Below are 17,333 nucleotides of genomic sequence, written 5' to 3'. Positions count from 1 at the left end.
TAATTTATATATATAATAATGGTTGAATAAATTATTTTATAATTATTGCAACTGTTTTACAGCTTTATAAAATAGTTTACTCTTAGCTAACTGTATAGTTGAACTATTATCTTTGTAACTACTATTGTATATTGTACATTAATTTTAAATATAAAAATATTTTCTATAGTAGTTGTCACCTACATAGTTGCCATCGGTATATATATATATTTTTTTTAAGGTTTTGCACCTAACACAAAGTTTTTCCGTGAAACAAAATAAATGCCTACCATCGCAGTTACAAAGGTTTGTAATGAAATGTAATTTAAATTGGTAAGAAGGAGACAAGAGAGGAGGGAAGGAAGGGATGTCGGACAACATGAAAGTCGATGTCGATCGACGAAACGTGACGACGCTTTAACGAGGATTCAATTTTGTCATCGCTCGGAGAAAACGTGGAAAGGAACCGGGAACTTCCGGGAAAGTTTCTTCTTCCGAACACCCGAGCTTTTATTACCGGATGTCCGGGGAAACTTTCTCTCTCGCGCGGTTTCAGCGCCAAAACTTTCGCCTGCGGCGCACAACCGCCGTAATCCACCCTCACGGTTGGTGACATTCCTCCCTCTCTTCCTTTCTCTCGCTATCTGAGGAACCCCCTCGGAATTTGATTAAACAGGTAGCGCGCAACGTTCGCGGCACTCTCGAATTTGATTCGCTTCGTCGAACCGTCGCTGTCGGAAGTTTCTCGCCTTCACCTTCGTGACTCCAGTTAAGGCAAGACAGTCAGACGTCTGTTTCGGTACGTCGCACCAATCCCGACGTTCTCTACCTAAAAGAACTTAAATGCATTTTGACCCTAGGAGCGACTTCTCGGGAATGCAAATGTGTTCCCCGGTGATACCGCGCATCTACGCAAGTTCTCGTGTTACGAGCGACATGTTTCGCTCGGCCGAGTGTAGCTTCGCCGAGATCTGCCGGAGGCGTCGGAGAGGAGATAAGGCGGGAAATAAGACGAGGTGCACCTTAAGTTCGCTATTTGTCTCCCAATTTGTCGCGCGTGCTCGTCCTCAATTATAAACTTCGGGAATAGGTCTTAATTCTCTCTCGTTCTCTCTCTACGTGAATCTTATCGGCGACTCTGGTTACGCGAACGGACGCGTCCGTCAACGAACGACGTAATCGAGGAGGTGATTTTCCCTCGCCATTGAGATGAGTCCAAGTTATATAATTTAACACCCCGCGCGGAGTTTATCGTTTCGACATCCCGATAACGATGTTCATTGCCGACTAAAGCTCACGCTGCGTGCTTTCAGCAGCTATTCCGCCGCTTTCGCTTGGGATTGAGATACTTCTTACTCGGGTCGCAAACTAGTATCACAATTCCGACGATTGACGCGCGGCGATTCAATGGACCGCCATAGTTTCGCTGACGGGTTATTGCCAGATCTCATCCCTCCGTTCCTTCCCCTCCTTTCCTGGGGGTGAATAAAACGGGAAATGACGTCTGTGCATTTTCACCCGTCATATCGAGCCGCCAAGTGACACCGCGCTTACGATGCTCCCTCATTTAAATGATGGATTGCGCGGGTGCTACTTCATTCTTTCGTGGGCGCGGTTAATCGCTCGTTAACGTCTCGCGAACTTTCGCGATAATGAAGCGCGACCTCTCCATCTGAATCGACTTACGCTCTTATTCGCGGGATGAACGTGGCTCGGACCGCTGATAGATCGCGGATCTCGGCGCAGAGATCCAAAGTGTCGAGGAGATGAGCCGCTCGACAAGCTTGTCTCATTAACCCTTCATTACTTGCATGAGGTGTCCAGGACACTCTGCCACTGAGAGAAAAGTTTTTGGTATTTATGACTATAATTAATTATAATCTGACTGTGGCTATAATCTGACAATTTCAGGTTACAATAGTATAATTATGATTATAACTATAATTTTAATAATAGATAATAAGTATATATGTGTATAATTTTATTAACAAATGTATAATTAGCAACCAAAAATAATTATCGTTTTTTTATAATTATTTTATCATAAAATAATTGCAATTGTTATAATGTAATTACATTATAATTTATAGTTGACTATATTATGAGTTGTCCCAAAAAATGATTATAAATTATAATTAAATTATTGTAACCTATTTTTATATCAATAATAACTATAATTATAGTTGCCATTATATATATATTTTTTGGTAGAAATAATTAGACTTATATACATTTAATTATTATAGATATATTATAGATATATTATATACATATTATATATATTATATATATTATAATGTAATAATCATAATTATACACATCCATTAATGATCCATTCATAAATGCAAAAAATTTTTCTCTTAAAAAAATCTTATAAATTCACTAAATATATTTAAGCTATTTATACAGGCAAAAACAATTTTTTTTTGCTGAAGTATTTAAAAATTTATAGAGACACAGATTTGAAAATGATTTTGTTGGACTATCAAAATAATGATGTATACCATTTAAGCATTGATTAAGAATACCGCAAAAAATTTTAATGTATTATCAACTAGTTTCGGCATCGCACAAAATTATTTTTATGCCTTAAACAATATTTTTCAATCTATAACTGACTATATAAATTTTTAGATATTTTAGCGAAATCATTCTTTTCATGTATATATCATTAAATTCAGTACAAATTGTTTCACAATTAAAAAATTGTTTGTGTTTATTTTTATTTAAAAGATTTATTTAAAAATATGTAGAATATTATTAATCTTTATTCATGAATCGTCGAAGAGAATAACGAAAATTGAGGTATAACGTTGATGAAATGTCAAAAACAGTGCGAGTAATTACGTTAAAAAAAAATCACTGAATGAGATAGGATTAACAAATCTCTCTTTTCTCCCCTTTTTCTCTTTACGTTTTTTTTTACTTTATCGAAATATATAAATGTTAAAACATTTCAGCAAACAGCATTAGCACGTTCTTGAAATTAAAATCGTGTCTTTCCCGTACGCTGACACTTTATGTGCGAGTAGATTTTAATAATTGATAAAGCTTGACACTGAAATGACGGAATGAACTCGGCTAGATACTGTCGGATGTGTGTCACTGCCTTAGAAGTTTCACATTTCGTGCCTAACGGCGTCTGACACGAGTAGATCAAATATTAAGATACTTTTACTTTGAACAATTCGCCTGTCGCTAGTGTCGCTCAACGACACATTTATAAGTTAACAGTTATAACAGTCGACCCTACAAAACAAAATCTTATGAAGGAGAGAAGCGCAAAAGAACGATGTAAAAAACGAGCCTTTTAAATCTCTCTCTAACAATATCCTCGCAATATTCTTTTTAAAGCCTTGGAGCTACGCAAAGTTTTATATCAAGCTTGTCAAATGTTAGTATAAGTTAATGTATCGTACGCAGAGAGATATTTGCTGAAAAAACAAAGACTTAGAAGAGCTACTTAGAAAAATCACGCGCGTTTGGTAAAAAGTCAAGAATTTTGTAAAAGGAAAATCTCTCGTGTCCCTCTCTTTGATACGTGGATCAGAAACTAAACTGATCAACTCCACTCTCGTAAATTTTTTATTTTTAATACTAAATGAACACTACATGATCAGTACGTAACTTTTAATATTCTTTCTTATTTTATAGAGTTGATCAATCTACTTCTGAGAGGCTTACACTCTGAAAGAAAAATATATTAGGTGTTGGAATTAATTCGTAGCGTTTTACAAGTGATGGGAAGTACTTTCATTAATGTATTTTTTAATGCTCATGTGAAATAAATAACATTCTTTCATTAAAAAACGCTACGAATTAATTCCAACACCTAATACATTTGTGGTATTTATAATTACATATAATTATATGTTACCATAATTATTACTATTATCGCTTTTTTAAATGTCATTAATAACAATTATATGTAAACTTTATATTACTAAAATTATAACATAACAATTATATATTATGATAACATACAAATATGTAATTAAAGTCATACATTTCAAAAATGTAATTATAATCACAAATATAAAAAATTTTTTTTCTCAGTGTATATCATGTCACAGTAAAAGTGTTAACTTTAGTAAATGTATACATTTACCAGTTAATGTATAATAATTAAATATGTGTATAATTTGATTAGCAGATTACAGTAAATGTATACTTTACTGAATTATCATTTTGATATGCATATGATAAAACTCGGTTATGTTCAGGAGTATTTATGAGACATTCTCTTCATACTAAAAACGTTTTTCGAATACACTTCGCGTGCGACGATTCAATCTTAAACTCATTTCATTGCTTTTGTTTGAAAAAAGCTGTAAACAAAAGTTGTCTAAATAATTCGACCGGTTCAAACTTGTCGGGACGAGCGGGAGAGATGCATTTCAGGCCGCGATTACTTGCAGACAAGACAGAGCAGCGGCGCGGTAGGAAACGGCGCGGAGGGACATGAGAGCACCAGCCCTTTGGACTGCACCCCGCGGACGTCGATGACGATGGCCGTGACAACGTCTGCGCTACCGATGCAGCCGATCTACGTTTCCGCGGGATCATGCTCCGCCGCCGATGTCCCAACGAATCTGCAACGCCGGCGACTATGGCAACTGCAGCAGGAACCGCAAGAATTATCCCTGACGCGGCCGACGGACACGGCCGCGTCTTCGTCGTCCATCCTCGACGAACCTGTTAGAACCCCGCTCTCTACGAACGTTCTCCTGTCCCTGCCGGCTTCACCGAAACGATCATCGGCGAGCTATTCTTCGTCCAGCAAGACGCCTATATCGAAATCGCAGATGAAAGGTGAGTTAAGATTTCTCAACAGAAGTGTTTTTTTTTTTCAGTCTGATTGCATTACTAGAATCGAAAATTAAATAGGAAGAACAGAGGGAGAGAAAAAGAAATAAAGAGAGAATAAAGTACAGAAATGCACACTGAGAAATAAGTGTTTTGTATATATTTATCATTATAATATATATATGTTACATGGTAAAATAATTATGATTAGAAGCTTTATTTTTATAGTTATAATGTTAATAATATATATATATATATATATATATATATATCCGGTTTTTTGTTCAATTTTTGAATGAAAAAACCGCGGATACTTTTTAAATGACCCAATATATAATAAAAAAAATATATATATATATAATATATATATAATGATTTTATTTATTCAACACAAATAGACATTTTATTTGGTCGAAATGGATCTAATAGAGCAATGCCTAATAGTATTTTTGTGTGAATTTTATTTTTATCATATATACAAAAAAATATATAATTGGTACTATAATTTGAAATCACTTTTGGTGCGAACTATATATTTTTTTATATATAAAATTAGAAATATAATTATTATCACTAACATTATAGCAATATAAGAACACACTATAAACTATAACAATAACTATAAAAATGGAGCGCTTAACCATAATCATTTTACTATGCAAATATAGTCATAAATATGAAACACTTTTTTCTCAGCGGCGAAGCTTATCTCTTTCACTCTTTCTCTAACGTGATTCAAACTGTGCGTCACGAATCTCATCTGAGTTTTAAGCTAATATTTCATTCGTCGTACGGCAAATTTTTTGGCCGATTGACCTATTGAGAGAACAAGTTTTTCGGGGGCTCCAGAAAGTCTCCATCTGATGGCCAATTGGCACACCCCGGAAAAACTCGTCGCGCGACATGTGAAATATCAGACTTACCCATCACAGTCTTCATTCGTTCTGAGCGAGACAGGTAACTCTTCTCGCATAATTAATTCTATCTACAAGGATAATTTATTCTATCCTATTATCTATTCTATCTTCTAAAGGGATTATAGGATCTTTGTGTACGGAAAAAGATACTTTCAGTAAAATGCTTACTGTTAATTAAAGACTAAAAGTACTTAATAAATCTCATTGATTAATCCAACTTAGTTCCTAAATTCATCCAGCATCCAATTAAAGAACGTGCAAATCTCTAGGATTCACTTATAACTAATCAAAAAACATGTTGACAAATAATACTTTTATTTATCAACAGAAAAATTAATAGTAATTTTACTGAAAGTGTCTTTTTTTTCATAAGGTACAAAAATCCTAAATATAAAAAATTCTTATTATAAAATATCTTGCAATATTTTTTTTCAAAAGACATGAATTCTAAAATTTTTTTCTAGAATTTTTCGACAAATATTCATGGTATTTCAGTGAAACATGAACGTGATAGATTAATAATTAAAACAATATGATTAAGATAATAATTAATTTCGTTTACAACGCGCGAACAAAATTATTTTCTCCTGTATTCATCACCTCATATTATATCATGATATCAGGCTTCACATGCCGAAATGTAAATTTGTACTCTTTTGATCGCGGCGTCAGATGCCGGATGATGGAGATGCCCACGGCGTCAGATTCAATTTGGCACGCCCGGTAAACGGGATATCTCCTGTTTGGTGTCATCGCTTCGTTAATCCCGATAAAACTATGCTCGCTATTCCGCCGCACCGCGGCGTATGTGAGTCACAGTTCATTCACAGTTTTGCAACCGGCAATTATTTTTCCCCGCCGTTATCGTCGTCGTACACGACAAGTGCACGTTCGAGAATCGGAAATCAGGCCAATTGATCGATCAAATCCGTACGCGAGATAAATAATTTCACGTTTTGCGTACACGGTGTCATGCAGACGTCGAACGTTTTTTTTTTTAGTGCGAACGTTTTTTTTTATTTTCGCACGCGTCGTCCATCATGCACTTGTTTTTCTTTCTGGTTTTATAAATATCGCTATTGAATATTACATTTCCACTCACATCAGGTCGGATGAATAGAGATCTCTTCAATCGACGTCAAACAAATTGCATTGTAATGCTTGTAATATCGTTTCACATTTTGTGGTGCTCATCGTTTCCATTTTTTTTACATTTAATTATTTTTGCTAAGCCAAACGTAAATGTTCTATGGCGGGTCATCGAAACCAATCTAAAAAACCGATTAATCAAAGAATAAATGCTTTCAATTTCTCTTTAAGAGAATCCAACGAGAAAATACGAATAGACAATTTTCTCTTCCATTTTTTTCCATTTCGCGATTGAGTTTTGTGCGAAATGACATTAATTCAGACATATTTATCGACGAAACTGAATATCTTCTAGTAATTTTTATTGCACATACAATGTCATTATATAATTGCGAGCTCTGTGAATGAAGTTCTTCTTTTCAGAATAGCACTGATGAAAAAAGGTGTTCATCAATATTTTTAATACAGCTTAAGACAGGCACTTATCAGTTACACTTTAAGTATATTTTAGTTTTCACGAAACTCGTCTAACTATAAACAAAGATTGTGTATTTAACTTTGTTATAAACGGCGTAACTTTATATACTGCGCGATCGATTATCTTTCAGTTTCATCACGTTAAATATATTCCATGAAACTTCTTTGAAAACGCGATCTCAAAATTTACAAGAATAAAATTAAACAATTACATTAAATTAGCACAGATTAACTCTCGTTTCCTAGTTTATTACGAAAAATTCGTTTCTTTACTGATTCTTTGTTTTCTTTCCATTAAGTTTTTTTCTTCTAAGATCGTATTCGTTGAAAATATTTACGAAAGTCTATACTTGATAAATATGTATTTCGACGAACATAATTTCTTCTGTAAAATCGTTACGTTTTTATCGTCTTTGTATATAAGAGGGCTTCTCTTAAAGCAGCTGTCGTGTCACTACACTATTGTCAATTAACTGTATGTAGAATCGTTAATAAAGAACAGAAAAAAAATAGAGGGAACACACATGCTATCACTAAATTCTATACATGAAATGAATTATATAAAAATTAATTACATACAAAGATTACTTTCTTTGCATTAATCTTTACAAACCAAAATAAAGATTTTTCTATTTTATGTACCACAATTATTTTTGTAATTTGTTTTAATATTTTTCAAAAATGCTATTTAAAATTACGTAATCAATCTCTAATATCGAAGCATGATCAAATTTTAATCCACATTATATTAAAGTCCATTACAGTAATGCGATTCTAATGCTCGCATTCTTGTTCATTTTGAAATGTGATACGGTTCAACAAATAGATGAAGGCTATTCTCATGAAATTATATCTATAATTGCGATTTGATATTTACAGTCGCTACTAGAAACTCAGATAAAATTCATCTCTCGTCCCAAATTTCTTTTTCATGCAGCCAAAATTCTTTAAAAAAAATCACAGTAATTATTATATAGTCAATTAAAAAAAAATTGATTCAATAACTCTATGTAAAATACCTTATGTGACAGTTTTCAAAAATTCTATGGGGACCGAAATGGGACGAAAGAAATAGAGATGACGAGAACGGTACCATTCCTGGCAGGTCAGAAGTCCATAGATAAAGAAGAAGAATCGTTCTCTACTTCCCGTCTGAATCCTCCGTCCTCGGTTGATTTCTGCGCCAAATGTGATCTGAAATCGCTTTCGCAATTCAAGATAATATATAACTTCGTTTAATGCACGCGATGTGCATCTGAGATAAAATTCGCGTAGCAACCGTAAATAAGACTGTAAAAGCGACTGTAAGACGCGATCACGTCGATTACATCGTAGTTTCCTTGTACGAGCAATTGTGCATAGATACGCGTATAATGTGCCGCCAGAATCAACGGCGCGAGAAACGAGGACATTAAACGATCGAGTCAAGCACTGTTAAACCGAACCCGCAGTGGCTTGTACTCGTATCTCGTCAAATTCGCTCCGGGAATTCGACCATATACCTTTAGTCAGTTAACTCCGTCGGTGACCGTCTCTGAAAGGGTAATTCCAGAGAGGACGCTTGATGTTAGTACCATAACAGATCAAGATACTCGGCTAAAGGCCGAAGGGAAAAATTCAAAGTATATAATGCCCAAACTAATTAACGTAAAAGTAGAAGATTAAAAAAAATTGCTCTAAAATTGCATCGTAAATGAGAATAAACGGCGAAACAATTTACACTGTACAATTTTCTCAGAGATCGAGAAAGTTACACAAAGTAATTTTAGTTATTTCCAGTGCAGAAAGTGAACATATTTATAGTTATTCACGCTGGTTTCTTCTTTTCCTTTTCCTCAACAGAATTTAGGGAGGCCTTCAGGCTGTTTGACAAGGATGGCGATGGAACTATCACGAAAGAAGAACTCGGCAGGGTTATGCGTTCCTTGGGACAATTTGCGAGAGCGGAGGAGTTGAGAACGATGTTGCAGGAAATCGACATTGACGGTGAGCGGCAGTTCTATTATCCATCTTAGGCTACAATAAAGTTAGAAAGAGTTTCGGATTGCAATGTTTTCCCGTTTGTATTCGACACTTGGAAAGCTCATATCGTTCCTATATTTCAAAAGTGACACTCAAAAAATTAAATTTCCCAGGAAGGGTGAAACAACTATTTTTCAACTTGACAGAAAATTATTCACTAATCAAATAATATTGGCAAAAAAAAATACATTCTTAACATGAAAGTCATTTTTCTCGCTTTTGTTTCGCAACTCTTAAGAAATTATTCGTTTGAATTGTTATGATTTTGATGATTTTTTATGAAGTTAAATTCACTTTTGACGATTAATGTGATGAAATTTGAGGATAAACTCATAGTTTACTTAACTCATAGTATAACTCTCTTGAAAGTTATATTTTTTTAATTATGTACTTTTGAAATAAGGAAATGATATTAGATTTTTAAGCAAATATATTATTATTACACTGAAAAAAAATTTTCTAAATCTAAGTAATTTTTTTCTTGAATAGTTTCAAGTAAACATTTCTTTACTGCAAGTAAATATTTACTAAATTAAACTTATATTACTTATTACAAGTTGCAGTAATGACCGCTGGCTTTGTCTCTGTGTTTAATCAAAGGGAAGAAATTAAATTAATAGGTATTTATCCGTATTTGTTATTTCGAATAGGTCAGTGGAAATCAAAACATAACAATTTACTAATATGCAATATAGTGTTTATTTTGAATTCAGCATTTATCATTGGATTTATCCAATTAATATAGCCTGAGAGAAATTAGGCTAATATGTAACGTAATTGTATTTGACATTTGAATTGTTCGATGAAGATTTAACCGCTGCATTTTATCGAAACCGGTGGTATTGACCGCCGGCATGTGTGATATCGCACGATATCACGCCTTTTGTTTTTTCAATCCGCGCATTTTGAAAAACCCCATTTCGCGTGCCACGTGCCGCTGAATAGATTACGTAGATAATATAATAACCGATGAAAAAAAAAGGAAATACCGATTGACCAACAGTATTCACAAATGAAATAGAAAACATACAAACAGAAATTGAAGGAAAAATGGACAATTTTATCAATCAATATATTACTGTTTATTATGAAATTATATTATATTGTATTATATCATATTATATTTATGTCATATTATATTATTATTGTAATTGTTATATGATAATGTGCGTAAATTTATGCAATGCAGCATATGACTTTATCTCGCAAGTTATCTTAATTTTATTCGTAAATGCCGGCGCAGCGCCGGCAGCTTCTTTAACCGGAAATAGTCATCCGGGGGGAGGGGAGGAGGGGTGTTTTTCTATCACAGCGAAAAAATGTGAATTATTATAAAATATCATTTTAGATGGATATTATTGGGTCATTTAAAAAGTATCCGCGGTTTTTTCATTCAAAAATTGAACAAAAAACCGCGGATACTTTTTAAATGACCTAATATTTAACATATTTTTTTGTTTTTAATAATTATTTTTCATGATTTCACATTCTTTAAATATGCAATTTCTCTTGAAAACTCTTAATTGAAAAACATACAGTATTAATTAAAATCTTTATTTATTAAAAATACTATTATAATAAGCTATTTAACGTGCATATTCCGTTCAATTTTATTTGGTTTCTATTTACTTTTTTAAGAGAATTGTGATTAAACCCATGCTTTCAAATGTATCATATAATATGTTGTTAATAATAGTGATTTTAATTGGGATGAAAAAAAATCCGAGGTGATTGTTTGCGTAAAAAAAAATTATTCCTTTTTAACAAAACAATTGCAAAACAATGTGCATTCAAGCATGCAATTATCCAAAGCAACAACGTTAAATCGCTATTTCCGTGATATGCGAGGTACATCATCGGGATTATGAAATAATCATAAAGTAAGGTGCACCCCGAGCTATCATCTGCGCGACAAAGCGAGCTGTCAGAGGAGATTGTAGCACTCGAAAGTTTACTGTCTTCTATTCTTCCCACGGTCGTCTATGCGCAATCTCGTACCTGTCAGTAAATCGCCTTGATTGCAGCTAATTCTCGTGAAACATTCCGACAATGCCTTGTTCTTGTCACAGCAAGGGCAGCCTCTTTATTATAAATACCCCTCAACGTTGGTTAATCTCTCCCTCTCTCTCACTTGATTTTGGAGAATTCTCCTTCATCTTTGCCTTGAACTCTATCTCCTTGCTGTATTCAATTTCGCGACGGCCATGCTAGGATTTATGTAACATATTCTTCGTTCTGGTGCTCCTGGCTTTCTCTTCGTATTTACGTGCAGTGTGTTTTATTGTCTAACGAAAAGGTCTGCGCGAAATCCGCATCAATACCTCTTTCAATCGAATTTGTTATGTGGCGCAAACCACAGTATTTCGAAACATTCCCGATAGCGTATTTATGATCGGAACATCCTTTCGGTTCAGAACGTATATATCTGACGAAATAAGGAACGAGTGAAATGTTTGGAAAGCATTAGATATCTTTTACGCGGATAAAATAATTTTGCTGAAGAATCTAAAATTTTGCTGGATATAGCAAATAATTTTGAAACGGAAAATAATTTTGTTACACCACCCAAATAATTATATTAGAAAGTAAAAAGTGAGGAGTAATACTGCAAAACATTTTTATACTCTAGTAATCAGTTTGAGTTTTCAATTATTTTCGAATCTGTATCGAGCAAAATTTTAAATCTTTCAGCAAAACCATTCTTTATAAGAATAATTTAAAATTACTTCTTTAGCTGTCCATTGATTTTTCTATCGAAATATCTAAATTATATTTTATACGTAAGATTTGTCATGCGTCGAATAGTCAAACTATAATTAGAATCACAGTAAACAGATTAGATATTGTATACTACATTTATGATTATGAGAAAAAATATACTAAGTTTTAATGAATATTTGTTTAATAGCATCAGCTGAATATTTATTAAATGTAAACATATATTTATTTAGTACAAAATCCATTAATTTGATTTAACTATCATTTTTTCTGATTAGTAAACATTTATTTATCATAAGTAAATAATATATAATAATTATATTAATACTAAATCGTCAAATCATTTTAGCAGAAAAAACAAAAATGAAAAATTATTGATATTTTTTAAAAATATTTAAAAAGTATTTTATTTAAAAAATTGGCATATAAAAAGATAAAGAAGAGTAAAATTCCTCTTTGCAAAAAGTATTCTAATAATTCTCTTATTTCAAAACTGACGCAACTAAAAAAAATAGAATTTTTGATATATGACCATAAATAAGTTAGATAAAAATTATCTCTATCAATCATCAAAAGTATACTAATTTAACTTTACAATATGTTCTTTAATCGTATTTGTGTCGTTCTTACTTCTTAAAGTTTTCAAAAGAATTATAATATCTTTTACAAGAGACACAAGAGTTTGAGTTGTTTTTATAAAATTATTTTTGTAAATAAAAAGAAGATTTTTCTACAGAAAACATTAGCATTAAGATAGTTATAATGATCGAAGTTTAAAGAAGAAATTATTTTATTTTGAATTTAGCCATTTCAGTTGATCAAGATAAGTATAAATTGTTGATAATGTTTTGAATTAAGTATATGTCATTTTTGAATGAATTATTCTAGGTTGTTATAATTTTGTATGATATCAAAATTGTTATAACTAAAAAAGTGATGTTTTTAAAAGTTGTAAAACGAAAGTGAAAAAAATATTATGTTTTTAAAAGTACAATATATTTTTTTGTCAATGTTACTTGATTAGTTAATAATTTTCTGTAAAAAGTAAAAAAATAGTTTTTCTTTTTTAGAAAACTGAATTCTTTTGTGTCACTTTTAAAGAAACGATATGTCTGCAGATGACCTTGACTATAATCGTTGTCGATTCTTGTATATTAATTATAATAATTATAGTGTAATTGTAATAATATAGTGTCAAAATACTAAAACATAATCAAAATGTCACTTTTGTCATTTTTGTTTCACAATCTTTAAAAAATCACTTTTTTTATTATGATAATTTTTGTATTCTACAAAATTATAACAAATTAATAATTCATGTCGAAAGTGACACAATTCTAAATATTATTAACAATGCATATTTAATTTGATTAGTTAATCTAATAATGCTAGTCAATACTTTTTCTGCCGAGAAATCATTATTGATAACTCGGGAACGGAAATGGGTCGGCGTATTGACATCGGATGGTGCAAATCCTTGTACCTGTTGCTAGTCTACTCCACAACGGTTGGCTATTATCAGTCATTTTCTGTGTAATCAAAAAAATTACGGGATAAAGTTTGCAATAAAAAAACGATCGCAGCCCTTCGAAAGAGAACTCGATAAAACGAGTTTTGGCGGAAATTCGGTGTTTTCCGGCCGTTCTGTTCCCACGACAAAAGAATTGAGAGAAAAAGCGAAGCGATTATTAAAATCCACGCGAGAACGTATCGGAGGTATGAATTGAAGCCTTTGCATGTTCCAAAGGACAAAGTAATTACGGTCGCGGAAGTAAATTGTTTCAGGGACAGGCGTTATCCGCGAGAATGGAATTCATTCGCGCGAATGCAAGCTGTGCGGAGAGAAGCGCATTCGCGCTTTTTAGTAGAACTCCGAAAGTGATAATTTCCGAGGATTAAGTTGGCGCGAAAAGAGACTTCCGAGTTAACATTTGGCCCCGACTCCGCGTTGAGCGATTGTGAAAAAGGAATTTAATGATCCAACATGAGGAGAAATATAATAATAATAATAATAATAATAATAATAATAACTTTATTGTATCATTGACAATTGGATTTAAACAATGTTCAAAATTACAAAAAAAGAAAGAGAGAAAAATACAAAATCCTGTAGCAAATAACACAAGTACAAGTCCTGATCAGAAAAAATTTGAGTATGACTGTAAAGATGTTCAATATTGAGTGAAAATCGATGGATGAAATTAAACACTCATGAGTGGAAAACCATATTCGATCAAACAGTTCTTTGTGCTCAATAATATTTCTTGTGAATTTATACAATTTGCAGTTCAAGCAAACTGTGCGATTATATGTCTCCACAATCGAGAATGATTGTTTGATCTTCAAAACAACCCTAAACTGAAGCTAGAGTAGTAATATCGCAAATTAAATTGACAAGCGATTTAATGTTATTGACGTTAATGTGAACGTCTTTAAACAACCCTTGAAAATAATTTATTGCAAAAAATATTATCTCAGCCGGGATTTGAACCCGATATAAAGATTTCAGATCTATTTTTTATTGCTGCACTAGACTACTAGAACTCTTTTTCTCGCTTTCGCCAAATATCAAACATATATCTATCTCACTTTAAATTCCAAAAGTGTATTTGGCTTCAGTTACGAAAAACAGACCTCTTGTTACAGATATTATTAAATAATAGAGATAATGGCAAAATTGAAATTACGAAATTACGAAAATGGACGAAATTTATTGAGAAGCAGATGAACGAAAATTTCCGTGATCGTACAAAAATCACGGTTGTATTTAAGAAAAAAAAGTCGATTTGCGCTGGTCGACCAGCGGTCAAAATAAGAAGCGATACAAACTTTGATAATTGTCAAAACGATCTCGTTTCGGAGATATTTCCGAGGGAAATTACTTTTCCGTTTGAACCACTCAAATCTGTGCTTCATGTACCATTATGAGATACAGTTTTGCGAGCTATCCTCCGATCGCGAATCATGTGAACTGCGCGTGAAATTATCCATTTCCATACTCGTCGCGCATTGACTTTACATAACTTTCCTGTACCAAAAATCCAATTTAATACTGAAAAATTACTTATTTTGAGTATTAAAAGCGTTGAATAATTTTTTATAGCTTTTAATATTTAAAATAAATTAGCGACTATTAAATTTTTATAAAGATTTTTTGTAATTCTGTAAGAAAAGCATGCAACACACGCGATGAGATAATTTACAATTTCTTGTCATTTTTAACACAGACTTTCTCACTAATGATATTTTTTTTCTTGCTGGAAAAATACTGCAATTCTCAGCTTCGTACATTTCTTAGGAAAATGAGTTCTTGACCTAGTCGCATGATTTGGAAATCGCTGTTGCTGGAGAGACATATTGTTAAGAAAAAAAAACGGAAAAAGGAAGTTAAACTGGAAGTTTGTGAAATCTTCATTACACTATATCAGATAAATTGCGCGCAAACTTAAGAGTTTTCTCATTTGTTCCGAAAAATTTCATTCTTGTAGATTACAATTCTATTGGCATTGACATCGATATAATATATAATCGATATATACTCGTTATATCGTCATAATTCTATAGAGATTATACACAAATTATCGTAACTTAAGGTTTCCTTTAATATTATCCTAATTATTATTCGTAGTATTTATTAAAGCGATTAGAAAGCGATGTGCGAATCAAGATTTTTTACGCCAAATCGAATCGAATTTCTTTGCTCGAATCTATACAAATCAATAAAATTTTATATCCTAATTGTAATTGAATCAAATCGAATCGAATTGTTGAAACATGATTTTTTTATTAACAATATATTATTAGGTTAAATTTCAATATATAGATAGTAAAAAAATTTCTGTGTAAAAATAATATTGATTAATATACTTGAATGCATTAAATAAAAGATATATACTCTTAGAAATTTCATTATAAATTCAAATAACATGTAACAGAAGCTTGTGGTATAAGATAACTGAAAAGTAACGAACGATTTAATTAATAACTAAGTTACAGTAGTCTTAAATGTAATGAATGTGTGTATTAAATTTCATGCAACATAAAATTTTATGGAAAATACATTAAATTTCGTATACATGTACACAAATATACTTTTTAGGTACATATACAAATTTAATTTAATGTAATTAAATTTAACTAAGTGTAACTTAAAAATATATTAAATTTCATGATATTTTTAACAGTGTAGAGATACAAATTCAAATTGAATTGAATCTTACGTAATTTGAATATTCAAATAGTTCGCACATCTCTCTAAAGACATAAGACATAAATAACATAAAAATCTTAAAATAGGTTTCTAAATAATTTTTTCATACTTGTGAGACATGAATCAGATCAATGAATCAACGTGCAATTTTTGTGCGGCACGACATTTTCGTAAAATATCCAATTTTTTTCTTCAGCGAAGTCTTATTCCACGGAAAATTCGGTAACTTTAAGAAGTCCATTCATGTTAACGATGAGCCGTTATCGTTATGCGACTATCAAGGCTGATGTAACTATTATCGTTACTGCTACAATTAGCGTGGTTAACGCTACTTTTTTGCCAAAAGCTTATAGGCGAAAATTTATGCCCTATTGCACGAACGACCAAGGAAATTTCACGAAGACATGCCGTTTAATTAATTTATTTATTCTGCAAATGAGATTCGATTGCAAGCTGGATTTGTTGTTTAATCGCATTGTAATTTAAACTTTCGGCGAGAAAAAAACTTTATTAAGCGTAGTACGCCATCGGCTAGAATCTGTCGAAAAACAAAACGATATTCAAATTTTGAGCGAGCAATTCACAGGAGATTAATTTACCTCTCCTTCCGTGCGATCGGCTCGCCAACAGTTTTAATAACGCTTTAATTCACTCCCCGCTGAGAGTCTCTCAGGAGTTTCCGACTAACGTAAAATACATTCGTGTATGTGGCTCTTCATTCATTCGCCGCTTATTCTTCGATGACGCACATAATTTCGACCAGCTGAAATAACGATTGAAATTTCTAAACGAGTAATTAGAGGTACATGTTTGCATCGCGTCATCAGAGTGGATCAAATGAAAATGAAGCCAATTTCTAGTGACGAGACGCAGTTCTGTTTTCGCGAATATGGTGAGAGAATGACGTATCCACGAGTACATGCGTTTCATGTCGATGTTTTCTCGTTCACTATAACTCGCGTTAGTAGCCTGAGTATGCGCCAAAATGAAGGCTCTGAGAGCCTCTCCATACCGATAATTAGTATCTACGTCTAAGTGCCAATGTGCACATACGCGCACATTGATGACACGAGCCCTTCGTGTTAAATACGATGGCTCGCAGCATTTAATTAGGC

General features: G+C 32.5%; 1 protein-coding gene across 4 annotated transcripts in view; it reads left to right on the top strand.

Moving 5' to 3' along the window:
• LOC105146935 (uncharacterized) overlaps window positions 1-17,333 on the top strand; it is a 104,396-nt gene that overhangs the window by 37,169 nt on the left and 49,894 nt on the right. For all 4 annotated transcript variants that reach the window (XM_011057586.2, XM_087408608.1, XM_011057585.2 and 1 more), the window contains exons 2-3: window positions 4,398-4,791; window positions 9,111-9,254. In XM_011057586.2, coding sequence (XP_011055888.1) covers window positions 4,398-4,791; window positions 9,111-9,254 — 538 coding nt within the window. The remainder of the gene's footprint in view (window positions 1-4,397; window positions 4,792-9,110; window positions 9,255-17,333) is intronic.

Source organism: Acromyrmex echinatior, chromosome 1 (assembly GCF_024713525.1).
Source record: "Acromyrmex echinatior isolate Ae372 chromosome 1, ASM2471352v2, whole genome shotgun sequence".
Lineage (NCBI taxonomy): Eukaryota > Metazoa > Arthropoda > Insecta > Hymenoptera > Formicidae > Acromyrmex > Acromyrmex echinatior.
This window is presented reverse-complemented; position numbering and strand designations above follow the sequence as displayed.